General features: G+C 33.6%; 3 protein-coding genes across 5 annotated transcripts; all 3 read left to right on the top strand.

Moving 5' to 3' along the window:
- The first annotated feature begins 1,665 nt into the window (after window positions 1-1,665).
- LOC112696255 (peptidyl-prolyl cis-trans isomerase CYP63) lies at window positions 1,666-6,956 on the top strand. Of its 2 annotated transcripts, none has more exons than XM_025748911.3 (14): window positions 1,666-1,821; window positions 2,349-2,538; window positions 2,659-2,713; window positions 3,085-3,173; window positions 3,405-3,429; window positions 3,537-3,575; window positions 3,698-3,815; window positions 4,062-4,222; window positions 4,336-4,678; window positions 4,780-4,913; window positions 5,060-5,279; window positions 5,415-5,693; window positions 5,771-5,851; window positions 6,175-6,956. In XM_025748911.3, exons 2-14 carry the CDS (start codon window positions 2,455-2,457, stop codon window positions 6,542-6,544), a joined length of 1,998 nt encoding a protein of 665 aa, XP_025604696.1. In that variant the 5' UTR covers window positions 1,666-1,821; window positions 2,349-2,454; the 3' UTR covers window positions 6,545-6,956. The 2 variants fall into 2 exon arrangements, with proteins under 2 accessions (XP_025604696.1, XP_025604697.1); XM_025748912.3 differs by having other exon boundaries at window positions 1,690-1,961.
- Window positions 6,957-9,019: 2,063 nt separating this feature from the next.
- LOC112696256 (guanine nucleotide-binding protein subunit gamma 2) lies at window positions 9,020-10,148 on the top strand. The gene is made up of 4 exons (XM_025748913.3): window positions 9,020-9,385; window positions 9,575-9,627; window positions 9,768-9,812; window positions 9,909-10,148. Exons 1-4 carry the CDS (start codon window positions 9,266-9,268, stop codon window positions 9,991-9,993), a joined length of 303 nt encoding a protein of 100 aa, XP_025604698.1. The 5' UTR covers window positions 9,020-9,265; the 3' UTR covers window positions 9,994-10,148.
- An 8,309-nt stretch (window positions 10,149-18,457) lies between these two features.
- LOC112696257 (protein LONGIFOLIA 1) lies at window positions 18,458-22,828 on the top strand. Of its 2 annotated transcripts, XM_025748915.3 has the most exons (5): window positions 18,613-18,995; window positions 19,083-19,600; window positions 19,685-20,483; window positions 20,884-21,088; window positions 21,875-22,828. In XM_025748915.3, the coding sequence occupies exons 1-5, from the start codon at window positions 18,849-18,851 to the stop codon at window positions 22,453-22,455; spliced, it is 2,250 nt and encodes a 749-aa protein (XP_025604700.1). In that variant the 5' UTR covers window positions 18,613-18,848; the 3' UTR covers window positions 22,456-22,828. The 2 variants fall into 2 exon arrangements, with proteins under 2 accessions (XP_025604699.1, XP_025604700.1); XM_025748914.3 differs by having other exon boundaries at window positions 18,458-18,995; window positions 19,083-20,483.
- Window positions 22,829-27,789: the final 4,961 nt, after the last annotated feature.

Raw genomic sequence — 27,789 nt, forward strand, 5'->3', positions numbered from 1 at the left:
CCTTATTTATAAGCTTAGGAGACACATGATATAGTATCAACTCCGTACTTTTAAATCAATCATTAAAGTATTTGGGCAGAGTTTCAACATGGTCAGTAGTAAGACCTTGTAATTTTGTGGTTCGTGTTTAATATTGGAAAGCTAATATCAATTTAATTGTATATAGAACTTTTTTTTTATTTTGGTTATAAAAAATTTTTTTATAATAATAAAAAAATATAAGATAAAGTATCTCGTTAAATTACTAAGTAAAAAAATTGAGTTGATAATTAAATAATAATAAAAAAATAAATTTTGATATTTTTGTAATATTATTTTTTAATTTTTTTTTATTTTGGTTATAAAAAAGTATAAGTAAACAATTTTTAACCAGTCAACTTTAAACAATTGTAATTAATAATTATTAATTTTGTATTTTTAAAAAATAAAATTTAAATAATTACTAACTAATGATAATTAATTAGTATAAAGTGTTGTTAAATACATAATAATTTTTGTAAACAATGTGAATAATAACTTTTAAAATTAGTCTAATAAAAAACACATTATACCTCTATAAAATTTACAAATGAAGAAAAGAGGTTACTATAAATTTATTGTCTTACTATATTTTTTTAATTCAAAAATATTCATTAACTTGTTATTGGTAGACCTTTATTAATTAACTAACGGGATTGTTTAGTTATATTTTTCCTATACCACAACAACAAAACTACCCACATGAATTATGTGGCCATAACAGAAGCTCCTTGATGACAAATGCCGGGGCTTCTTATACTATTATGACGCTTAGTTATTATAATTAATTAAAAGTAACACATCAAAACAAACAAGTTTGATGGAAATTTGAGTGCGTAGGAAGAAGAAGTGGGAGGATAAACATAAACAATTAAATTAAGCAGCGCGTTGAACAATTGTTTGAATGCATAAAAGGCTGAGTCGGCGCTGTCGCGTCTATCAAATATCAACAACGCCGCAACTGCATGGTTCGTTGTGACTTGTGAGAACAGCTCCCAACACAAGTACACAACTATAAACGCATAATCTAAGTTCACACATCATATATTCATAATTCTTATTTTCTTCACCTATAAAATTCATCAATAAATTTATGTTCTTTATAAACTACTCACTCCTGCAAAATTCACATTCATTCCAAATTCTCTTCTTTATAATATTTTAGTAATTATGCTACGTATATACAAAATATCAACATGAAATCTACATTGAATTAACGACTTGTTTATATATTATCAACTTTTATTTAGGTCAATATTATTCTTTGTTATTTTCATTTCCATATATATAATCTCATAAGAAGATGCTACATAAATATAAAATATAAATAGCTAACGAATTATAATTTAAATGACATAATCTCTTTATCCTCATCTAGAATCGAATCTCACTTCTAACTTAAAAATAAAAATAAAAATAAAAAACATGATGAATGATTTATTTGTTATTTTAATTAGAACGGGGCTAAGAGCCCTTGATGAGTGATTCGTTAGTGTGCAATAATTTTGCACAAACGTTTACCATTTAATTTTTGAACTGGATCCGTTCTTTTTATTGTCACACATTAACTGGGCCTGGATTTGTTTAGTTTGGGCCCAGGTTCCATTATTTTGGGCCTTTAGTTTGGGTTCCATTTCGACAATACATGGAACATATTGCTTTCTAGTTTGTGGTTTCTTCTTAGAAGTTTGTCCCCAATTTACAGTGAAAGCAGCTCAGCTCAAATGCGAAAGAAAGAATCTCCTTTTCTTTTGTTACTGAGCAGATACCGTTCTTGTCTCCATTCTTGATTCCTTCACGCTGGTTAGCTCTCCTCTCTCTTTCTCTGTGCATGCCCTAACTCAGTGAAGCAGGAATATGAAGCTCACTTTTCTAGAACACAGAGCTATCTCTTTGGATACTTGAGATTCTAAATGCTCTTTCCAATTAATGCTTCGATCTAGGTTTTTTTATATTGATCGCATTGCTACCTACATTCCGCTACCTTTTGTATGATTTAATGGTTATTGAAGAACTTTACTTTCACTGCACATTGAATGGACATTTCATGTTAGGGTTTAGGGTTTAAGCCTCAGGATTTTGTTGCGTTTTTGCTGAATTTTTTTTAGAAGATTTGTTAGCACCATTTATCACTGTCATCGTTCGATCATATTCATATGTAACGACGATTCTTAAGAAAGAAAAGAAATTGATGTTTTGGGGGTAGGGACGCTGGTTGTGAACTTGTTGAATAGACTCGAGTTATTTCCTCCGACCATAATTTCTAATTTGATATTTGAGAGTTGTTTGTGTTTGATGCGTAACAATAGCACCTTGTTTCTTTTCAACAGAACAACATGAGCATGGAGTGACTTTTGTGACACACCTCTTTGGAACGTTTCTTCTGAGTTGGGATTGTTGTCTTACACTAACGTGATCCGGACTTGTACTCTTAGCATGGTGATGGGTTTGGAAAAGGATCCTCGTGTGTTTTTAGATGTCTCAATTGGCGGGGACCCTGTGGAAAGAATTGTAATACAGGTATTAACTATTGAGTTCAAACAGAAAATTTCTTGTTTGCATTCTGTTTGATATTTATATATAGTTGAAATTCTTGGCATCATGGGATTGTATGAGGTTTATGCTCTTAAAATTGTGCAGCTTTTTGCTGGTGTTGTTCCCAAGACAGCTGAGAATTTTCGGGCACTCTGTACAGGTATCTTTATATTATTCAAATGCATATCCTTTTGCAATTCTATCTGTTCTTTATTTGTTTGGTCCTGCTTGGAGAAAACATAATTCATATAAGAATTTTCTAATGTTAAACCATCGAGCTTCTTGTTGACCAAGGAGTTTTGGTTCACTGGTTAGGTAGACACTAGCAAATGGTAAAGGTCCAGAATTTAAAATGTTTGTATGAATATGGACTAGGCATTGTTATAATTTTGCAATCTTTTATTAGTTGAATGATGCATGATTTTAACTTCTACTAAATGGATTTATAAGGTAACCCTTTCTGAAAAGGGGAAAAAAATTTACATGTATCTTTCAGGCTATTATTGTAGATGTTCTGTCTTCTGTTTGTAGGGGAGAAGGGCATTGGGGCATCCACGGCGAAACCTTTGCATTATAAAGGGACAAGTTTTCATCGAATAATTAAAGGTTTTATGGCTCAAGTAAGTTGCTCTTCATGGTTATTCTGTTCATGATTGTTAAAGCTAATTATGGAGTACTTGAGTAGATATCTTGTCATCTTGGAGTTTTATAGTTTATGAGTTAATTTTGTGGCTGTGAGGTGACAGCATTGACATTGCCTTTGGCCTTTACATCATTTTTGGTTTGCACATGAGTGTTTCGTTATTTTCTCATTTCAATATCCGATAATTCACCCGCTTTTTTCTTGACAGGGTGGTGATTTTTCAAGGGGCAATGGTATGCTTTTTATTTTTATGGTTTGCCCCTCTCATTGGATCTGTAGACAGCTTTTTGACTTCTTTACTTTACCAAGATTTCTAAAAGCAACCATTGACTGATGACAGGCACTGGTGGAGAAAGTATATATGGAGGAAAATTTGCAGGTAAATTTACTATCTGAGAGGAAGTTTATGAGTATTCAAAATTTGAAAGGAAATATCACTTATTGTCGATTTGTTTAATGATCTATTAATAATCTTTACATGCAAATACTTCTTTGTTGCAGATGAAAATTTCAAACTATCACATGATGGACCTGGTGTTCTTTCCATGGCTAATAGTGGAGCTAACACAAATGGGTCTCAGTTCTTTATTACCTTTAAGCGGCAACCACATCTTGATGGGTATGGAAGCTTTCCATATTTTTTGTTTAAGTTTGATATGTTCTTATTTGTGTACCAAATCTGGATTACTTCTTGTTGATCTGCCTAGAATTTTGCACAGAAGTCTGTTTTCCAGTTCTGTTGCTGCTACTGTTGTTGTTTTATATGGCCTTCTTTTATGTTTTCATTTTGCTCTGAAAGTTATAGTTTCTAATTTTCCTTATCAAATGGCACGGTTTTAAATAATAATACCTTCACACCATGTAGTAAACACGTTGTTTTTGGGAAAGTTGTCATGGGAATGGACATCCTGAAGAAAATTGAGCTGGTGGGATCTTCTGATGGGAAACCTATTCAGCCTGTCAAAATTATTGATTGTGGTGAAGTTTCAGAGACAAAAGTCCAGCATGCTGTTGAGAAGGACAAAGGTACTTGTTAAAGAAATAAACATTGATGAAGATGTTATAACGTTGTTGTTTCTATATGCTGCAACTCAAATTTTTTGTAATGTTTATATATTTATATTTTTTTTTCATGTTAGGGAAAAAGAGAAAATCAGGGAAATCTGTATCTCCTGATGATGGTTCTGCCAAAAGATCAAGGGGTAGAAGGAAAAAAACTTCAAAAGATACTAAGAGAAGGAAGAAGAGATACTCAACATCAGATAGTGATAGTAGTGGCAGTGACAGTTATTCCTCAGATTCTGAATCAGATTCAGATTCTGAATCAGATCCATCCCATTCTGATTCAAGTTCCTCTAGCTATGGAAAGCATCGGAAGAGGAAGGGGGATAAGCGCAAGCATGAGAAGAAGAGGAGAAAGGGACAAAAGCATAGAAGGCGCCAGCACACTAGAAGTAGAAGATCAAGACACAAGTCCAAATGGTATTGTTTCGAGGTTTAACTAGTCTTTAGCATGGTCTCTTATGTTTCTCCCTCAGAATTTGCATGATAACTGCTTTAATTGAACTACTTACCTGTTTCAGGAGTTCAGAGGATTCAAGTGATACAGAAAGTGAAAGTTCTAGTGCTAGTGGCAGTAGTTCTGGCAAGGAAAAGGCTGATCGTCGTGGCTCTAGATCTAAAGCACTTGCTGACAATAAACCACAAAGGAATTTAGGTATGTTATGTGTATCATTCTTTTGTACATGTCCTCCAACTCTCACCTTTCCCCTTTCTTTGAACACGAACTGGGGGGAGTAAAGGACATTTATGAGTAATGTTATGTAGATATTGCTGTCTAAGCTACCATTGCTCTTGGTACAGACACAGGAAAGCAATCTTCTAGTCCCCCTATAAAAAGTAAAAGTATTTCAGAACAAGGGATGGATACTAAGGCTAGAAGAACTGTGGACAAGGAATCACATGAAGAAGGTGAACTGTCTCCGGAAAATGATGAACTTCTGAATAATGGGCATGATACTCGGGCCAAACTTAGTAAACCTTCTAAGCAACAGACCTATTCAGATGATTCAGATCAGAATAGGTTTCACCTCTTGGCTTTTTATATTATCTCATTTGAAATCTTTTGAAATTTTGCATAATTTAATGTCAACTCCATCCAATTATAAGAATGCATCTCCAGTTTTTCTTATTTTTGTCATATCCTTTTTTCTTTCAGAGGTGCAAGTCCTGGAAGAGGTCCTGCTGGGAAGTCTGGGGAGCTAAACCAGGGACACAGTGTATTGGCTAGTCCTGGTCAAAAAGCATCTGAACCAGCATCTAAAACCCAGGGCTTTTCGAAAAGTCCTTCACCACATGGTATGCCTAAGCGTATAAAAAAAGGACGTGGCTTTACAGAGCGCTATGCCTTTGCACGCAGATATCGTACTCCATCTCCTGAACGTTCTCCCCCTGCATATCGTTATGGCGATAGAAATATTAGAAGGAACTTTGACAGGTATGCCTATATCATTTTGCTAAGCTAGATTCTTTGGAACATGTTGGATATTGTTCTCAGTTTTATGTTATTTTTAGAAACTCAAGCTACAGAAGATATTCTGAGCGCTCCCCTCCAAGACGTTTCCGGAGCCCACCAAGGGGTGGAAACCGTCCAAGGTGCTTCCTCCCTCTCATTTGCCGTCACGTAGTTATCCCTTGTTACCTTTTATTGTTACTTAACGAGATCTTAACCATATATAACTGGAATTGTCTATGCACATGCTGTGGCATGATGGATGCTTCATTAAACTAATTTTTCTTCTAACTATAACTGCATTTTCATGGTTATTGTGTTCTTATACTATACCTTTGTCCTCCTTTCTTATGTTTTTCTGTAATTGCATTTTGATATAAACAAGGAGTGTTTCTCTCATGGAATCTAGTACACAAAAATGGAAAACAATAGTGCTTAAGCTTAATACATATACTTGTTATTTTAGATACCAAAATAGAAGAAGTCGAAGTAGGAGCATCTCTCGCAGTCCAGTGCGTGGCCGTTTTAGAGACCATGGTCGCAGCCAGAGTCCAGTACGTAGTCCTAGTCCTGAAGACAGGAGGCCTCCAATAAGTGACAGATTGAAATCCCGACTTGGTCCTCGTAATGATCTACCCTCTCCGGACAAAGGCAGGTCAAGGTCCAATTCCAGGAGTAACAGATCTTCTAGTTCCAGATCACCTGATGCGACGCCACCAAAACGACGACATGATAAAAGGACATCATCTCGAAGCAGGTCTAGATCAAGCTCATTGTCTGGACAAAAGGGGTTAGTTTCTTATGGAGATGCAAGTCCTGATTCTGGGGCAACGTAGGTATGGTGCTAGTAGTAAATCTCAAGCCTTGACAGGAGCTAAAATTGCTATACATCCTATAAAAATATCCAGTTGGTGGGAAATGTGGCCATAATTTTTGTCTGCTTATTCATCCGCTTGTCCTTAGTTGAATTAGGATGTTAAACCTGTAGAGCCTATTTTAAGTGTTACCATTTAACTTTAGACCAAGTCACCAAGTCTCCTGAAGCCGTTTAGTTCAAGTAGGTTGTTGGGGCCAAAACTTTTAAGAGACGCCTCTTAAACTGGTTCCAATTGTACATTATCTTAAGCTGGCATTGTTGTGCTCATTATTTTCTTGAGAATAATTTGTGAACATGATAACATCTCTCCCTTTGTTTCTGACGTGTCATATTTTGGTTGTGAAATGTTAAGTCATTGGTGTTCTACCTCACTCTTCCATTTTCAATGCTTTTGCTCAAAAAAATAGAGTAAACAAATAATCATCATCAACAATACTTTGGTTTCTCATTTATAGTTCAGATGGAATAATGAGCACACATTAGCTCAGGTGAAGATTATATACCCATTTTCCATAGATAAAAAATCTTGCAAAATAAATAAAGATGATGCCAAAAATATAAATATTAGATATTTCAAGTGTACGCTCTAAATTTATTAGAAATAAAAGAATTTCTCGTAATTTCTAATGGAGATTGGAGTCTTTTAAGTTAGGGTGCCTCACAGGAAATTAATCCATTGTATACTCGTTGTGGCTGCTAAAAGAAGCCCTTGTAACTTGTAACTAGCTTTTCACAGCAGACTATTCTTTGAACAAGAAACACTTTTGGATTTGATCTTTTATACATCCCAATCGTTTTGAGTCATTAGTGTAGAATTTTTGTTTGGGCAGTCTAAGATATTTTATAGAGTGAATATCCAATCCGTCATTGACAATTATTTCAAAAGGACTACGAGACTCTTAACAAAAAAAAAATATCCAACTTGGCCTTTGAACTTTATTTTTTTGGAACTGATTAGTCTTTGTGCAAAAAAAAAGTACTGATACAGGGACTAATCAGTCCCATAAAAATAAAGCTCAAGAGCCGTTTAAAATTTTTTTCTATTTTTTTATACGTGGGTCGAATAAGAAAAACTACTTAACACAAGCAATATGTTTTATGTTTTGATCTTTTATGTTTTGCAACTGAGTGCATTGATCCGGGTTAACGCAAACGAAACACTATAATGTTCATTGCGACCGAAAGGTGCCCTTTTTTAATGAAAAAGTATAGAGTACTGATTCGACCGTTACAAATATCAAGTAATAACTCGGCCAAATAAAGCATAGCTCGGCATTATGCGTTACAAACCGAGTTCAACGGCCTACATACTAGAATCAAAACGTCGGACTAGACATCATCACCCATTAAGCCTTATTATTATCCTCCAATTCAGACGATGAAGCAGAAGCATAAACGACCTGTTTCACTCCACCTATAAAGGTATAACATCTTCTCCTTAAAGACACATTGAATTCTCAATATTGACTTAAGTTTCGGAGTGCTTTTGCAGGTACACTCCCCCTTGTTCCTTGCTCACGCTTATCGTAATTGGACATCTTCTTGGAGAAAAGCTTGGACTTACATCAAGCTCAAAGGTCGGCACCGAAGATAACAACTCGGCGTCGACTCCCAGAGACCGAGCTCTCCCTTCAGGTATACATACAAGAACATGTACTAATATACTATTTGTCTACTTATTGCCAATAATAATTAATTATTATATTTTAAATATACGTATAAGAAGACACATTCAGAAAATACATATATAAAGATACTTTCATTAGACACAGCTATAAAAAAATATTTTTATTAGACACATCCACAAAGATACTTCCATTAAATACAATCATAAATAAGAGTTAACAGAAATTACCAAAAATACTGTTGACAACATAAATGAATTATTTTCTAATTCTTTTCACATCCATTTTATCTCTAAGGTAAAAAAAAAGGAAAAAGAAAAAAGAAAGAAGATGTACCTCTTATCAAATAACTTTTGAATATCAAAAGTTTTTAACTTTTAACTCACTAATAATAAGCAAAGTTCAAATTCCATTCTTCTAAGAAGAAATAAATTTGAGAATTAGTTATTAAAAACTACTTAATTATGAAAATATCCAATAATTTTTCCAACTCGGACTCGACTTTTATGGATTACACAAATTGAAATTAGATATATGAGTAATTCAATAATTCTCATTTCTCCCTACTCATATACTAATACATAGGATATATGATAGAAATTCAAATGTAATCAACTTCATGTAAAAATAATAATTGAGAGTCGTTACATAAAAATTTAGTCAAATTAGTCCATTTATTTAATAGTTCTAAACTATTAACTTTAGTTAACTACACCTAAATTTTTACCCAATTATATATTTCATATTTATTTTGTCTGAAAAGACCAAATTTAAAAAATATAAAAATAATAAAATGCCATAGCATGAGAGCCAAAACATGAAAATAGGAAAAGGGAACAAAAAGATCCCAAATAGATAAAAGAAAGAGATTGCTTTTTCTGGTTGGAGGAATGCAAATTGGAAAGGGGGACAGAAAAGAAAAGAAAAGAAAACGTGTTTTTGAAGAGTAGAAAGTAAGTGCGGTGAATGGAAAAGACGATTTGAGTGTGTTGATAGCATTTTAGGTATCGAATGAGGTGAATATCTCCCAATAATCTGAAGCAGTGTGTCTGTGCATGGCGTCAGAAACGGCGTCGTTGGTTGAAATTGAAACGACGACTGTGTCTGAGAAAATAGGGAAGCATAGGATTCTTGCAGAACTCAAGCGCCTCGATCAAGACATCAAATTCCTTCAGGTTCTTTCTTTCTATCTTATGAAGTTTTGTTTTTTGGAAATGGGGATGGGTAAAAGTTGTTAATTTTGATTTGCTTACTTGGAAAGTGAAATCTAATTTTGTTGCAAGCAAAGTTCTTTGCAAATTCTGAATTGTTCTGTTCTCGTTTGTCTTTTAGATTCATTTCCTGTGTTCTCTCGAACTATGCAGGAAGAATTGGAAGAGCTTGAGAAAGCAGATAATGTGTCAATCATATGCATAGGGTAAGCATTTTTTTTTTTTTTGGGCAAAGATGAAATCAGAAATTGCTGATATATAATATAAGAAGAATGTTGAAATTGGTGATGATGAACTAATTATTGTCTCAATTAGAAGTTTTATATTGATAAGGCTTAAATTTCAGTTTGCTGCAAAACGTGGAAAGTAGGCCTGATCCACTTCTTCCCGAGTAATTTTCCATTATCCTTCTGTTTATGCTTTCAATTTGTGTTTTGATGCATAATAATGATGATGATGATGATGATTTAGATGTGTTTGATAACAGAATCCATGGAGCAGTAAACGTGTTATGGGATCGATGGTTTGAAGGTCCTCAGGAGCCACACGAATGTACATGTTTGATTCTATGACTTTAATTAGAGCGTAATTGAGGATATGTACAAGTACAATTATTCTTTTTAACGAACAAATCCTTGGTTTCATTGTTTAAGAAAGACGATGCATGTGAACTGAACAAACACTGCATAAAAAGGACCACATAATAGTTATAAGCACATTCTTATTAGATGCTTTTTCCTTTCTCTTCCTCTCTTCATGGCTTCAGCACAATTAAAAGTTTGACTCACTGTCAAAATAATATCTTAAATACTAAATTACATTAGATCATTAGACCATGTTTGGGTATTTGAACCCAATGCAGCTTATTAAGATACATTAGACCAAATAGATTACTGTATGCACAAGGCTGGATTCGAATCTTCGACTCTTGAATAGACGAGCGAGCTGAATACTTGACCAAACCTAAGTTAATGTCTTTTATTAAGGATGTTCTCATCTTCATCCATGGATTATGGGTATATCTAGCCATGCTCCTTTCTCTTAAATGGGCTCAAACACAAGGCCTCCTGCCCACCCAAAAAAATAGAAGAAAAACTGCCAAGAGAGGGCAGTGCTTGGAGGATTGATTATTGATTTATTAATGAAAAGGTAGTAGATAAAGATAAAATGGTTCATGACCAAAAATAGAAAAAGAAAGTAGTAACTTATTGGTAAGAAAAATTAAAAAAAATGCTAGTAAATTGTGATAGAAACAATGGGAGGACACAGACATGTATGGTCACTATAGAGTAGACATGAGCCAAATTGTGTTTCATTTGAAACCATGGTTGCTAAGTGCAACAATTATCTTATGGTTGAAGCGTTTCATGTAGTATTTTTTAACTAATTACTAATAATCCTTTGCTGCTCTTTTGGGGTCTTTGACACCACTGTGCCCTGCTTCCAATCCATCCGCTGTTGATCCGGTTTATAGTTTCTGTGTTTTTTGTTTTAAGATTAATTAGGATTTAGGAATATATGTTAAGGTTATTGATTTTTTTAAAAAAATTAAAGTACTTATTATAAATTAAAACTTAAAATTTTACTAATAATAATTTTTACATACACCAATAGAATATATACTAGTTAAACTCTCAATTTTACTACAGGAACATATATAACATATTCTGACGATTGCATCCCTCATTTGACGTCAGCTTGTTATGCATCCTAAGTTCATTAAAAGCTAACCACTAACTTAAGCTTAATTATTATAATAATAAGAATTAATTAATCATGGGAAACTAAACCTTAATATATGTGGTGATTATAGGATGAACCATGTTCACAGCCTCCAATAAATAGCCACTCGGCCACATGACCATGAATATGAAGTAGATATCTATTATATGAATTTAGTTAAAAAAAATTCTAACGATAATAATTAAAAAGACAAAAGCAAAAAAAATTAAAAATACATTTACCTTTAAAAGTACTCACAGAAAACTTGTTCTTTATTATATGATATTGAATAATACTAGTACTACTATGATATTATATTGTAAAATCAGGTACCGTTATCTTGCTTAATTAATACTAGTTAAATTAATTAAGGAGAATTATCCACCAAGTGCTTGGAAGACCGAGCCAACAACTCGTAATTAGTAAAGTAAAGTTGTGCTAATAACAAACAAGCAGCTCCAGCCAGCTATTAATTATTGGTTTCGTTCGTTGCATATGGCTGATGGAAGCACATGACTACAACTATTCTTTATAACCAAAGTTTAATTCACATTTTATTTATTTCATTTATATGATGAGTCCTTTGGAAATTATACTTCAGCTAGGGAATGAAATTTATACCTAGTCAATGCTATATATACAGCTACACACTTCACTAATTAATCTGCAACTCTACTAGCTAGCTACTAATCTATACCCTATAATACACCTCCAATGCAAGGATTATACCATAATTATAGAAATTGAAAAATATAGAGCTGTTTTTGTATTATTTATTTTTATACCCTTGATTAAATTGTGTGTAACTATCATTTAAATATAGTTATCCCTATATAGCGAGCATTGCTATGAACTGGATATCATTCATATTTTATGATAAGACTATTTTTTCATTTTTCATATGAATAATGTTATATATTTAAATTTTTTTATTAATTAAATTTAACTAAATTAATTTAATATAATAAAAATTTGATTAGACTTAATTAGTTCATAAAAAAACTTGAACATATAGTATTATTTTTTATATATTGTGGTGTTGATAAGAACAAAATCCTATATGATAAAAACACACTACTTTAATTTATTCTCCCACAAAACATGTGCATGCATGCGTAGAGATATATCTTTTCATTCCTTAGCTTCATACAAGTTATCATTATATTTTGGTTCTTTTATTTCCTTTTACTGGCCAAAGCCATGTGAATGTTAATGAGCCTCTGTTCTCATTCTCATTTCTCTCTCTCTCTCTTTTGAATATCACAAATTTAATTATGTTTTAGGATTAGATCATATGCCAACTACTCATAATGATAGTAACTTTGTTTGAAATTTTCCCTTTTAGGAAAAGAACAATATTATATAACCAACAAAATTTATTATTTCAGTTAATATTTAATTAATTTTAAATTTTAAATTATAATAATATAAAAATAAAGTATTGCCTCAAGATATTAGTCTCTTACATTAATGAATATGAAGATACCTAAAGACATAAAAGCTAATAAGTAATGATAAAATGAATAAATAGAGATTGTTGAAATGAATGGGGGTAATAAATCAATACAAAAGGGAGGAATCGAATTAAGATTTTGCAGAATGGAGTTATGATTATTATAGTTTATAATAAAATGAAAGAAACAAAGTATCCATGTGAATTGGGGAGAGGAATAACAGTCTTCAAAGTGGTCCAACTACTGAACCCTAGATAGAGGAATCAGAATCCCATTACCCTTTTCCATTTCATAATTGATTCAGCATTCCTATATCTCTTTCTGCTCCAATCATCTCATTGCTACAATAATAATATATATATTTACTCAAGAATTTCACAAGCTTTTAGAAATGATTCAATTATTAGTAACACCTTAGATTCGAACAATTTAAAATTCATTTGCTACAAGTAAAAACAAATTCAGTTAAGAATGCCTTATTTCACTCTTCTATTTTTTCTTTTATATATCGATAAATGTTAAGCAAAATGCAATACTCTTCGGTTGCTTGCAGCTACTTCTAAGTTTTAACGGATACCTACACAAGTATGCATATTTTTGTAACCACACTATGTTATTTGAACTATAATTCATTGATTTATATTATTTGTAGATGTGTACAATGGCTATTGAGTTATGAAATGAACATCCTCTATACTATTTAGACCAAGGATCGAACTCTTGACCTTTCGAATCTAGCGCTTTAATACCATGTCATGATACTACTCATCCCAAAAACTTCAGCGGATAGAAAAGTGTAACACTAATAATTATATCTCTAATACTCCATAAACCTCCATTATACACATTGTATAAATATTTCATTGGCTCCTCATACTTTCCCTAATAATAATGTAAGTGTGGCTACAGTGTTGCATGCAAATGTACAAATATCTCGGAGTCAGGGTATGCTCTCTTTTTCCTATTGTGAAATAGGGGAAAGTGATTGTGCTGATGTCATTCATGCGATGATGATGTGAAAATATATATATATATATATATAAAAGGTAGATATTACAATGAAAATTTTATAATTCTTTTTATGTAAAAATATTTTTTTTGACCTTTGAATGATGAATTGAATGGTTAAATTTTGATATTTATAAAAGTGTTGTTTTTGTTTAAAGTGTGGTAAATAAATAAATCACACTTTCAAACAAAACATCTTTATAAAAAAATGTTTTTGTCATCTTCATTTGAAAAAAAATGAAAGTGATAAACAAAAAAGTAACATTTTCAATTTTTCACTGCTACCTTTCTATACATTGTTATCATTATTATTAGTTACAAATTTGTGGATTATTGTTATTTGGAAAGTGTGAAGCTTTAGGGGGAATTGACATGCACTAGAGGGGTTGTACATAGGGCAATAAGGGCACATGGATTATGTATATAGGTGGTAAATAAATACTTATATTGACGCGGAATATACGCTATTATATATAACTTGTTTTCTTATTAAATATGTTATTTTCTTTTATATATGGTTTAAAATCTACAAAATTTCCTCTTTTTTATTGATAAAATGAGATCTTCGATACAAATAAGACTAATCTTATTAGATTTCAAACCATATTATAGATGTTTGCAATGGTCAACTGTCTCTTTAAATCTTGATTGCTACATATATATGTGCATAACACAAGGCCATTATTACAACTATATATAGGTTGGTCCACTAGCGATACAATGATACATAGCAAGTTGACCCCATTTTATTGTTATGATAGCTAGATAAGTACATACATTATACATGGCCTCATACTTGTATTGTCGCTATGAGTAATTGCGAGAGGAGGCTTTGAATATGAATAGGACAGTTTCGGCCTAGCTAGCTTCGCCAAATAACGTTGTAAATTTATTTTGTAATTCGTTGAATAAGTAAGTGTAGTTTTATAGTAGCTAGGCATGCATGTGATTGTGCATTTGTTATTTTTATCAACACATATCATGTGGAGTAGTATTTTCCTTTTAAGATTATGACTATTGTTAACGTGCAAATATATGTGATTAAGAATTAATTGTATGTATATAATATCTTTGATTAAGGGTCAAGGGAGAAGGTACAAATTGATTATCCTAGTGTATATATACTATAGTAACTATACTATATATTTCGGTCCAGCAAACATCATGGATCTATTTACAGATTTTTGACTCTCAAATATTCGATTTATGTCGAAATGATTCGCCACCTCATGATCTATTGAAGACCTGAACAGTTAGCAGAAACTTTCAGATGTATGAACTCAAAAGAAAGAGTTTAATCGAGCATAGAGTATAAATGGGAAAGAGCCTACTCCTCTCCAAAGATGCGTTACTTTTTATCCTAATTAGTCGTCGCATTGTACAGATGTTGACTTTAGTATAAGAGTGTCTTTGTAAGTGGCTCCACCGACCAACCCACCGATGACTCAAACAACCCTTCTCCTCGTGGAGCTCACACTCAGGCTCAAGTTTTCCTCACAACTAATTGCTCCAGACTCGACGTCATCCGAACCGCCATTCACCCGAGCAATCAAACATATACCATATGTAGTACGTAATTTTCTTTTCTCAAACAACTCAGATTATGCTAGCTAATCCTAATTGACAGCAAGCACAATCGGATATAGGTGCTAGCTCCAATTGATGATTTAGTATCTCGTGCTTAATTAATTAGGATTACTAATAATCTAATATTGATACATGGAAGTTAGTTAGTTACGCTTCCTATGCTTACTCTTTTAGCAACAAGAACACCACTACCAATTTGCATGCCAAATTGATTAGGTGCGCTTTTCTCAAACAGATCAGAGTGGATTATGGATTTTCTAGTGAATAGATGATTAGTTACAGCATGTATAGTAACTAGTCTAAAGCATGCTACTATATGAACTCCGAACAGTGTGATCTTTTTTCTTGGATCTAATGCTTGCCCATATATAACTAAAATTACTGTGCACTGAGATGCATGCTAATAGGTTTTTTAAAACAAGTTGGTTGAATTAGGAATCCCTAAATCACAAATTTATAGGCCTAGATTACTAGCTAGTACTTGAAAAAAAAAAATCAAACAAATGAATTAAGTACTCGGAATTCAATAAGCATGCAGATTTACGATCAACGTAGAGCTAACGCAAGCGAAAATGTTGGAATGTTAATCCATAGATGAATTACAGAAATTATTTTTGATACTGCAGTGGAGACATTGTTTTGGTTGAATACTGATATTTGAAGTGTATTATAATATTGTGGAAATCATTCAACACGTCTCTCTCACGTGTTTTAATACGCCCTCACGTGTTGGTACGTGTCTAACACACCTTTCACGTGTTGGCCAAGATGCTGTCACGTGTCCAACACACCCTTCACGTGTTGTAACACTTTCTACGTGTTAACTTTTCACCTACAAAATCCACTCATCTATAATTACACTAGATAATTCTATTTCAAAAGAAAACATCAATATTTTTTTCATATAAAAAAAATCAGCCGAGGAATTACATTGGAATCAGTGCTGACAAACCAATCCAACGAAAAAAAAGATAAAAAAACATTATATTTAATTTGAAATTTTTATAATTTTTTTTAAAATTTTTTTGATGTAAAATTAATTCCATCTATTTAATATATGTGATGAATTACATGTAATGAATAAAGTAAAAACAAATTAAATCTACTAACAAAACTATTCACTCAAAGTAAAAAGTCAGGTCAATACTACTCACAAATCTTGCAAATATTCTTAATTACTTACAAACAGAACAATTCTACAAATATAAGTGACTCTAAGTTACTGGTATGTTATTTATTCTAAATATCATCTTTACTATTTTATGTTTTTTCTAACTTAAATGTTATAATGTCTTTATACCAATATATATTCCATTATTTCACTCAAAAGAAAGTCAAATTCAAAGACTAAGTAGAACGAACTATGTCTTAAAACCAAGTTTTTACACAAGAACAACTTGTAATAACAATATATAGTTACTTATTGCTGGGAGTAGGGAATTGAGTAGCTATGCTATGTACAGCATACAAAATGGTATCCCTGGTATATCATTTTCAATAAGTCTCATAAACAGAGAGAGAGAGGCTAATTAATTAAAGGGTCGGAGGTGAGGGGGAGCAGAAACGTCGCTTTCTAATTGATGAATAGGTGGGTATATATATGTAACAGTTAGCAATATATGATGATGATGATGAAGACAGCAGTGAAATAACTCCCCCGATTTTGACGTGTGTTTAATTCCTTCCCCTCTAATTCACCTACGCAACCCCATGAATTAATTAATTAACTCCATAACTCAACACTTGCAATATTGCTCTGTCTAAGCGGTTCTCCTTGTCCTTTATTCTCTCATTTGCTCACGTGGCACCTCCCCTTCCTGCAACGTGGCAGTCTAAACTCCGATTTCCAGAAGCGGTGACTGACCACCACTACATACACCGCTTTTCTTTCTCCAAGATTAAATAAAAAATGACAAGAAGCGGTGGAATGTTTAGTTTGAGAACATTTGTGTTAGCGCCTTTTCTCTTCCACTTGCCCCTGTTTCCTCGTTAGTTGTGCTAATGATTCACTTCACTGCCATTGCTATTGCTTCTAATTTAGTACTCCTACTCCTTTACCAACATTTTCTCATATATCCTTGTGCCTCCAATTTGGTGCTTCTTAAATTTGCCTGCCTTATCAACGGCTATTAATGTTTAGTTTGGGACTCAGAGTGCACATAAATCAAGGTACAATTAGTATTAATTATTTTGTGGGCATTGCTCACGCTGGCCCTTGTGCAGGGATGGTGCTTCCAGTAAAAGACCTGGATCTCAAGTGTTATCAACATTGCAAAAGTAAAGCAGGCGCCCCCCTTTTCCTTTTCACTTTTCAGTGCTAAGCCATAAATGATCAAACCAATTACTTCCCCAACGATACACACTTGGATTTTTCAAATATAAATTTCAAACCTCAAACCAAACTTTTCATCTTTCTCTTTTGTTCTAAAGAGTAAATGGACTCATGCTAACACCATTTTACTAGTAATTTCTTGAATTGTTTGAAACAAAGCATTGAAATATTAGAGCCAAGTCAATGATATTTTTTGATGCCATGTTGTGTTGTCAATTAGAACAAAAGTTTTGAAATAAGTGATTTTAAAGGCATGAGTTTAAGTTGTAAAAAAAATCAAATACAATAATTAAGTTAGACTACGGATAAATATTACATACATTTTTGATGCAGTTTATTTTTGGATTTTGTATTAATGTAAGATGTTTGTATACCAAATTATTTTTTATTGTGTTTTTAATTAATTAAACTAATAAAGCAGCCTTTAATAACATTATATTAAACTCTTAATTTAAGAAGCAACAGTATATGTTCTGCTCATATTCAGCAAAATTTTGAAGTTCATTATAATACCATGTTACGTTATGTCCTATGATCGAAAACCATAGTAGTGAATTGCTCAAATTGAGACTATTTGCTAGCAATATGAATTAATTAAGTTGAGGTTATTTCTTAATTAGTAAATTGACTCAACTTTATCCAATTATACATAGATAAGACCAACTTTACGAGTAAAAAATAATTAGATTTTATTAAGTAGACAATAATTTGTATAAATAATATGAATAATTAATTTTAAAATTAGTAAAAGAAAATAAAAATACAATACATCTTTAAATTATTCACATAAATTTTAATATTAGAATAATTATTTATACACTTAATAAATTAAATATTTAATATATTAATTATTTATATTATTTAATATTTTTATTATCTATCATTACTTTTCCAAAATAAAATATCAAAACAAGCAAAATGTAATTTTACCACGTCCCAAAATCATTTTAAAACTTTGTAAGTTTAGGTAGAGAATAAATTCATAACTGGAAATTTGATGACATCACTGGTTGAAAACAATATTATATTTCGAAACTAATGCAGGAGTAGTACATGTATATAGTATAGAATAATAAATTTGGTGTTTTATATTATATGGAATAGGTGTTGGCATGATCCGTTTGGCATTTAGGAGAGAAGTGAAGGGCAAAAGTATCATTTAACATACCTAACAGAAAGTGGTCTCGTTTGTTGGTGTTTAAAGAAGAGAAAAGCGGGAGTGCGACTTAGAAACCTTTCTTCCTTCGCTTTTGTGTCTTTAGACAGTGGAAATGGAAGCTTGAGTGAGAGGGAGGAAGCTTCTTCATACTTGAGTGACATAAACATGACGAGAGGAATGGCACGTGACCACCACGATCTTGAGAAACAGATTCAGAAGCAGATGGGTTGCATGGCCGGCTTCCTTCACATCTTCGACCGCCACCACATGCTCGCCGGAAAACGCATCTACTCCGCCAAAACACTCCCTCCCGTATAAATTCATCCATTTTTTCCTCCTAAACAAACCTCTTTCACTCTAATGCTACGTCGTTTTAACAAACTTCTATTCATTTTGCAGGGAAGCGACACGTCACCGGAGCCAGAAAACAACAACGCTGTGTCTGACGTGGAATCGACACACGCACCGTCCACCCCGGAGCGCGTGACGCAACCTCCCACGCCGGAAGCTACAACTCCGCGACCGAAGACTCCCGTTCCCCTTCCCGCATTCGAAGTCAAGGAAGGCACGCGGTCTCCATGGAAGTTTTCCAGGGAGGCTCCGAGGCTTTCGTTGGATAGCAGAGCCGTCGTTGACGCAAAAGGAGCGCTTCACCCGAGACAGATCCGAGCCAGCAGCAACAACAACAACACGCCACAATCTCCTGCTGCTGACGTGGACAAGCAGCGCCGATCCACCAGCGTCATTGCAAGGCTCATGGGATTGGACGAGCCTTCCCAAGACTCGGATCCTGAACCGGAGCTGAAATCCGAGCTCCGAAGATCAGCTTCGGAGTCTAGGCTTCCCAGAGATCTGAACCTGAACCAGTACCAGTACCAGTACCGTTTCTTCGACCCTAACGGTTTTCAGTTAAAGCAGTTAAGCTCTCGTGACAGTGCATCATCCGGTAATAATGCTGTTAATTTTCTTGATACCAATGCATTTTCAAAACGCAATGGCAGATTCTCAGATCCAAAAGCTTTCACCGTACGGAACGCCAAGGCAGAGCCAACCAGAGCTAATATCAATATCAGAAACAGGGGAGCCGTACAGAGGAAGAGCTTCTACGATTCCGCTGACATTTTCCCTGATACCAAACAACACAGTGCCTCTATCTACGGCGAGTTCGATCGGAGGGTGAAGATGCGAGGCATCGATGAACCTTCTAAAGATCTACAGACGCTCAAGCAAATCCTTGAGGCTGTGCAACTCAAAGGCCTCCTCCATTCCCGCAACTACGAGTCTACGATTAACAACCACCGGAACCTTCTCTTGGAACGGAACGACTCTCCTATAGTCTTGATGAAACCAGGGAGGCCTTACGGTTCAGCTTTGTACCGAATCGGTAGGCTCGGGAATGATTCTCCTCCACCTTCCAGCTTCGGGTACAGTCCCCGGGCTCGTCGAAACAATGAGATATTACTTAGCCCGAGGCGCGAAACTGATAATGGCAACATGAGGGCTGTGTCTCAGGCCAGGGCCAGAAGCCTGTGCTCTGCAACGCGCGGTGAGAGCGAAATGAGGAGCCCGAACCGGATGCGGAAGGTGAGTGGTGACTCTGGTGGTATTAACAGAGGAGTTGCGCCGGTTAGAGTTAGCTCGAGGACTGTAGCACCTGAGCAGCACGTGACGAGCCGATCGCCGAGAATGAGAAGAGGGACTTTCCAAAAGGAACATAAAGCGGCGATGGGAGCGGCAGAGGATGCATATTCCACCGTCTCAGAGAGCAGTTTCAGCACTTGCTCACAGACTGATACAGAGGTATGCCAAATTAACGCCTACTTAAATGTTTAAAGCTTATTATTGTCAACTTATCATACTTATATTAATCCAATCAAGAAATTCCTATAAGAATCGTAGACTCTGGATTTGAATAACATGAATCAAATTGAAATCAAAATCTATGATTTTTATTTAATTTAGCTGGATATTTCGGATGATTGCTAAAGTATTTTTAAAAAAATATTATTTAGTTTAAAAATATAAAAATAAATAATTTTTAAATATTTAATATTTATCTTGAAAGATAATTTTGAAAAATTCGATATCAAATTAAATGACACCAAACTTTTATTGTTGGATTTTATTCGTTGTTTGTTTTTACATAATTTTGGTAGTGCATAAACTATAAAAAGATGATGACAATGTGTTTGTGATGCAGAGGTTGAAAATCGAGGAGAACAGGGAAGGGAGGAGTCTACTGGAGAGGTGCGACAAGCTGCTGAACAGCATAGCGGAGATAACGGCATCAGGGCAGGGAGAGTCGCAACAACCGAGTCCAGTATCGGTTCTGGACTCGTCGTTTTACAAGGAGTCGTCGTCGTGTTCGCCATCACCGGTGATGAAACGGTGCATTGATTACAAAGGTGAGTGAACATCCAGTACACACATAAGTCGTTATCAGGTTCATCATGACTTCACTTTAGTAGCGTTAGGGTTGTGTGTGCTCATAGTCAGAGGAAAGAGTTAATATGGTGGTGGTGACGTTTTGGGGGTAAGGCATGTCTTGGCCTTTTTAAGCACAAAACTGTTTTTTTCCTTTCCTTCACTAGTCACAACTCCAACCTACCCGACCTCCACAACCAAGGACAGTTGATGTTTTGTCCTCTCTGGCTTCAATCCCATCTATCTACCCCCTCTAGCCTCTATTCTACCCTAAACCCTACTCGCCAATTGGGACTAGTCCTAGTGGTTCCCAATTAGAATTCAAAGTTATCCTTCGTGGACCAATGACTTGATACTTGGGACACCTACGTGGTTGGTTCATTGACTACGTCTAAAGTGCAATTGTACAATCACGTGGGAGTGGGAGTGGCAGTGATGCCCATCCAGCCATCCTCGCTATTGCTGTCCTCACTCCTCATCATGCCCCCTTTCCAACGTTTAATACCAAACTCCCAAATTCAATTTAATTCAATTCAATTCATGTTCCATAACAATAAAATAATAATAAAGATAAAGAATAACTGTCTACATACTGTACCAACTACCAAGTAAAAAAGTTTGAGTCACTGTGGGTGAGGTGTGGTTGACAGTTGTCAGTGTCAGAATGGAATATACACACAGTGTCCGTATCTTTGTGTGTGTTACTTTTGTTAATTTGCTTACGTTTTTTTGAGAGTAATGTTATAATGAATATAACTGAATTACAGAGCAAGCAGGGGATTCAGAAGATGAAATGTGGAATGCAGCGTTGTGGTGCAGCGAGGACACCGATTTCCTATACGTTTCGGAGATACTGCGTGCTTGCAACCACTTGCCGGAGGACAGCGACATCTTCCTTCTGCTGGAGAAGCAGCAGTACCTAAAGGGGAACGACACGTCCAAGGCCTCCACGCTTCGGAGACGTTTGATCTTCGACACAGTTCGCGAAATCCTCCACCGAAACCGCCGCCTTCCGCCCTGGAAAGAGGCCTCCTGGGCTGAGAATACGGAACTCTTGCGGCGGATTTGGACGGAATTTCGGAGGATCCGAGGGAGGGAGGAGGAGGAGGAGGTGTCTGAGGAGCTGTTCGAGTTGATATGCGGTGTGCTTAGAAAGGACGTGGCGGAGGAAGGGGTGGACGAATGGGAAGAGCGCCATGTGGAGATGGGAGATGTGGTGTTAGACATGGAGCGCCTCGTGTTCAAGGACCTCATTGGTGAAACCATTAGAGAGCTTGCGTGGTTGAGGAAACCTCAATTTAACAAAAGCATATCAGTCTCTGCGTACCGCAGGAAGTTGTTGTTTTGATTGAAATTAAGAACACTAATGAATCAAGTGAATGGATTTTGAGGGCAAACAAAAGAGAAGAGAGAAGAAAGCAGCAAAGTGGGCAATAACACAATACACACAAAGAAAGTAGAACAAAAAAGAAAAAAGAAAAGAAAAGAAAGAAAAGAAGATCGCTTTGTTTAAATTTTGGCGCGCTTGCTTCTTTTGTTTTGGTTGTTTGCTTGCTTTGCTTTACGTTTACCCTCCTTTTAGGTAAAGGTGGCTTTGCTCCTTTTGCTCCTTATTGGCTGCATTAGGAATTTCACACCTGAAATCTAGGCAAATCTAAACAATGGTGACCTTTTGTTAATTTTGTGAAAAAATGAAATGTCTTCTAATGATTGTTACGTTACGTGTGGTGTCGTGAATCCTAACTAACAAAAAAGGGGTACTAGAAGGATGGAAATGTCAAATTGCAAAGCGTAAAATTTCAAACTTGATGTCTCAGGACACCAGAAAGAAGGTTTATTTAATCATGTTTACTCCAAACTGATGAGATCACATGAAGAATATGCTATATCCATACTAAAAATGAGTTATTGAATTAGTTACTTGTATATAACATATATTATTGCATATAAAAATATATAAAAGAATATACATATAGTATTTTTAATGTTTGGGATAGATAATAATAATAATGAATAGTGAATAAAGGAAAATAAATTTTCTCAATTTTTTAATTATTTTGTACAAAAATGATTTACTAAAATTAACTATTATGTATTTATGTATAAATACATATGTAGTTTAATTTACCTCTAAAATATATTTTATATTTTAATGTGTATTTTATATTAATAATTAATTTTGGTAGCTAATTTTAGTATAATACCTAACATAGTTGTATTTTGTAAAATATAATTTTTTATTTTTTTTAATTCCACATGAAGAGTATAAGATAAAAAATAATTGAGAGAAAACAATATATAAATATATTAAAGGACGCCTACATTTTGAAGGACGTGCGGTTTTGTCCTTTCATAATTCATAGATATATATTGAAGTTTTGGCGCTTGGTTAAGTTACTTTGATCATTTAAATTAACCTCAGAAAAGAATGACGTCATAAATATAGTTGTATTATGAATTGAAAAACATGGCATTAATTTCTGAATAAACGAGATAACAAATTAACAATAGTATGTAGAAGCAGAAAACTACGAGCTTATACAAATACCAAAGATTGTGGTTTTCCCCTCAATATATGTGGCAATTGGTGGTCCTACAAGCACAATTGGGATGAATTGGAACGAGTACAACTAGAATGCAGCCCTTGTGGACTTTAAGAAGCAGAATCATTTGATTGCTTGCTTGTAAGTAAAAATGTAAAATACTGTCTGTCTTATTAGGGATAAGATGCAAATTATTAATAGGTCTTATTAAACGAATGATTGGTGTGATTATGGCACTGTCAGATTTGCTTCATGTATTTCAAAAATCGTGAATCTAAATGGAGCAACAGTAGCAATACACGAGGAATTGAAAAACATGTTGGCTCCAACGGCATCACGCGTGGATATGGAGCTATTGACTGGAGAGACACTAGACCCTACTCTCCTCTCCTTTGCTAACTGACTCTACTCTGCTACGATGCATGTTACACAATTAACATAATCTCATTCTATCCAATCATTGCTACAGAGTTTTGAATGACAATGACTAATATATATCATAATCATACCAACCACTTTTTTACCAACAGATATATGATTGCATTTCGAGAAAATGAGAAAATCTTTATCTATTTATTTATTTATTTTAACCTAACGTCACCCTTAAGGTTTATATACAACTTCAAGGAACAAATTGTGCATATTTTTATGGTGGATGGAATTGCTGGATGATTACATTAACTACTTGATCTATCAAATTTCTTTTTGTTGGTTCTGAATTTAGGAAGAGAACAAGCACTTGATGCAGGCCCAACATTTCAGTGTGCAATATCCTTCACCATTTCTCTTCTATCCTCTCAACAATTATAATGGGGGTGATGGGAATTTGGATGTATACATTTTTTAAATTGAATTTAGATTTTTTGAATTTTAGATTTTTACTTAAAAGGATAAAGTTTTATCTCTCATATTTGAATGTTTTTTTTCTCATATTTTTTGTTAGTTGTATTTACGAAATAAATGATAGAAAATTATACTTTAATTTAACCTCTAAAGTAAAATCCAAAATTTAAAAGAGTCAAATTGTTTGAAATTATACTACTTTTTGAAGAAAACGCTCTCTCTTTGCTGGGGCTATGATAGTACCAGGCTTTGCCAGCCTTTTCCTTCTTCCTGGTGAGCCTTTTCTCTAATGCTTTCTTTAGTGGCCCGTTTGGGCCCATATCCCTTTACTTTCATGGACCCTTTACCCATTATGTAGGCCCATCCAAGTCCAACAACAGAGCTTCCCTATAAATTGCTGTCATTCCCTCGATTCCTCAACTACGTCTTCATGAGGTAACTTTCCCTCGATTATCTTGGGGTTATTTATGTTCATTGATATTTGTGACTAAAAATCAATTGAATATATCATTTTTAAAAAAAAGTGAATTTGTTTATATTATTTTTAATTATATTGATAATGTTAGTATTTTTGAGCTTCTGACTTTAGAAAGAAATTAATTTCTGGGCTTCTAAATATAATTTTAGTGAGGTTGGATCTAATTCAGAAGAATTGAAGGAAACTAGGTAGAGATTGTAAGGAAATGAAGGGGTTATTTGTTATCTAGAAAGGGAACAACGTAAGAGTAAGAGACGTAGATGAGTGAAATGGCAGAGGTAGAGGAAGTGAGGCACATGCTCCATCTCAATCGCATGTTTTCATTGCCCACTTTACGCACAAGCTTTGTCTCCTTCTCGGTTTTTGCGGGTCCTTTCAATATCATGAATCATAACTTTCTCAATGTTATTGCTTTTGGAGTTTGAAGTTGTAGATGATTATCAAGATGAAATGTCACCATGTGATTCTTTTTTTTTTTTTTTTTTGCGTAATTTGTGGAAATGGGATTTTTCTCAGAAATGAATGGCCAAAATTGTACGAAGGAACCTATAATAATATGGGTATATGACAATAATTTGTGACAGATAAAGGGATATTCTTAGGGGGGTGGTAGGGTTTAGTACAAATCTTATCTACTTGGGAGAGAGGCCAAGGTTGTATGTAATAAGTAACTTTCTTTGACATTTTCTATGCTGTTTTTATTTCAATTAATTAATAAAAAAATCCTATAAATACAAAAGATCCGTCATTATATATTTATACATATTATTTTATGTGTTTTTTAAATAAAATAATAATTAAATTTTTTTTATATCAACACAATCAAACCTTTTTATAATATCAAATACATATTTTTATAAGGTGGTTGATTTTGATGACTGATTCTTTTATCCGCTTAACATATTTGCAACTAAATTGCTTGATAAATACAATTTGGAACTCCCAATTTCCTTCTGAAAAAATGGGTAATAGAGTTGTGATATATGTAAATACGTAATTACATCTTCTTTTATTACTGAATTAAATCACTTTTTGTTTTCCTTTTTACCTTTTTGGTAATTCTCACTTTACCATATTGTTACATGAAAGATGACAATAATGGAAAAAAAACATACTCTCGAACCGAATCCCCTTTTTTCATTTGCCTGCTCCAACCCCTCTTGTTGTTTCTTTTGATGGTGGGCTACGAAGAGCCCAAAAATTCAATATTTGAAGCCCAATAACCCTCTCCAACAGCTATGGGTGCAATGATACTAATTAATCTACGAGAGCCCATAAGAATTCTGCGGTTAACCATATGAATATAAGTCTACTAGGCAGCTCAAAAATTTTTAAAAAAAGGGAAGGCTACTAGTTGTTTTTTTTTTTAAAGAATGTAGACTGAACTTATATTCAATTGGCTCAGGTATGATCACATATATTGACTACATGCATTATTAAATATTAATCCATGATTGCATATATAAGTCCTATTTTTGTATCATTAGAAGACTCAGGTGCCTCATCAGCCCCCCACTTTCTTCATTAGCACCGAAGTACATCCACATGCCTAGTTTTTGCATATTGGACGGTTAAATACATTATATATGCTAATTACGTCACTCTGATGCAAGGCATGATTATTCATCAGGGTGCAATGGATATATAATTAGGTTTATTATGGTGGTCACAAATTACACATGATTTACTTTTATATAAGTACGAAGCTTATTTTTTAATATTCATATTTAAATAATTTAATAAGCAAATAATTTATAGCTATCATAAAAATATCCATATAATTAATAGAAAAAAAGATAAATAAATTTTTAATTTTTTATCCCACAAAGATTTTTGTCTTTAATCATTTGAAAATATACTTCCTTACAAGTTGCATATATTAGTCTTTCCGTACAAATGCTTTCATCAGACCCAACTTTTAAAGAGAGACTAATAACTAATCTATCCAACTTTTAAGAAGATAAAAAACTTAAAAATATTTTTAAAAATATTTTTAAATGATCAAAGATTAAAATATCTATAGAATAAAAGGTTAAGAATTTATTTATCCTGTTCTCTAATTAATATACTGTATTTGCGTGTTACCACACACAAAAAATATGAAAAAATTTATATTTAATTATTTTTTATGTAAAAATAATAATTAAAAATTATTAATTTAATATGTTTTATTAAAATATCATCTAATAATTTTTTATTATCAATTTTATATGAATACAATTGCAGTCGTGAGTCTTTACTCAAAATTTAATTATAATCAGAAAAAATCGTGAATAATAAATATTGATCACAAGTTCACAACTATAAAACCGTTGACTTTTTGTTTAGCTAGTGGCTTCCTATCATATAAGTATTAAGTATATAACTTGTAGTTACATATGAAAAGAATTAGTTAAAAACATTTATATAGTATGCATTAAATATATAGAAGAAGTTTCCTATTAATAAGTTTACATAGATGTGAAAATGACACTATATTGAAGGTAGTAATTAAAATGATGGAAATCAACTTGGAAATGATTGGCTTAGAGTGCGGTAGAGCACTTTAATAAACGTGGGAGACATTATTCTTGTTCCATCCTTGCTCTCCTTAAACCCTACAACAAATCTTCATCAGTCAAACCACTTCTCTCCCCCAAAATGCATACAAGCTATATATTTGGTTTTCCTAATTTTGAGGGAAAAAAAGGAAAAAGAAAAAGAAAGAAAAAAAGTAATACATATATATATATAGTTACATATATGGATGGTTTAAAATTGAAATAATATATGCTTACAAATGGAAGCACTTCTCTATATATATGCATACCCTCCTGCA

This window comes from Arachis hypogaea, chromosome 6 (genome assembly GCF_003086295.3).
Source record: "Arachis hypogaea cultivar Tifrunner chromosome 6, arahy.Tifrunner.gnm2.J5K5, whole genome shotgun sequence".
In the NCBI taxonomy this organism is placed as follows: Eukaryota; Viridiplantae; Streptophyta; class Magnoliopsida; order Fabales; family Fabaceae; genus Arachis; species Arachis hypogaea.

What these genes read in the sequence shown, in the direction of transcription:
- LOC112696257 (XM_025748914.3), top strand. Translation starts at nt 18,849, where the DNA reads ATGACGAGAGGAATGGCACGTGACCACCACGATCTTGAGAAACAGATT. An exon ending in CCGCCAAAACACTCCCTCCC is followed by an intron (nt 18,996 to 19,082) that starts GTATAAATTCAT and finishes TTCATTTTGCAG; the next exon opens with GGAAGCGACACGTCACCGGA. An exon ending in ACGGTGCATTGATTACAAAG is followed by an intron (nt 21,089 to 21,874) that starts GTGAGTGAACAT and finishes ACTGAATTACAG; the next exon opens with AGCAAGCAGGGGATTCAGAA.
- LOC112696255 (XM_025748911.3), top strand. Translation starts at nt 2,455, where the DNA reads ATGGTGATGGGTTTGGAAAAGGATCCTCGTGTGTTTTTAGATGTCTCA. An exon ending in ATATGGAGGAAAATTTGCAG is followed by an intron (nt 3,576 to 3,697) that starts GTAAATTTACTA and finishes TCTTTGTTGCAG; the next exon opens with ATGAAAATTTCAAACTATCA. An exon ending in TAAACCACAAAGGAATTTAG is followed by an intron (nt 4,914 to 5,059) that starts GTATGTTATGTG and finishes CTCTTGGTACAG; the next exon opens with ACACAGGAAAGCAATCTTCT.
- LOC112696256 (XM_025748913.3), top strand. Translation starts at nt 9,266, where the DNA reads ATGGCGTCAGAAACGGCGTCGTTGGTTGAAATTGAAACGACGACTGTG. An exon ending in GTGTCAATCATATGCATAGG is followed by an intron (nt 9,628 to 9,767) that starts GTAAGCATTTTT and finishes CTTAAATTTCAG; the next exon opens with TTTGCTGCAAAACGTGGAAA. An exon ending in CCTGATCCACTTCTTCCCGA is followed by an intron (nt 9,813 to 9,908) that starts GTAATTTTCCAT and finishes GTTTGATAACAG; the next exon opens with AATCCATGGAGCAGTAAACG.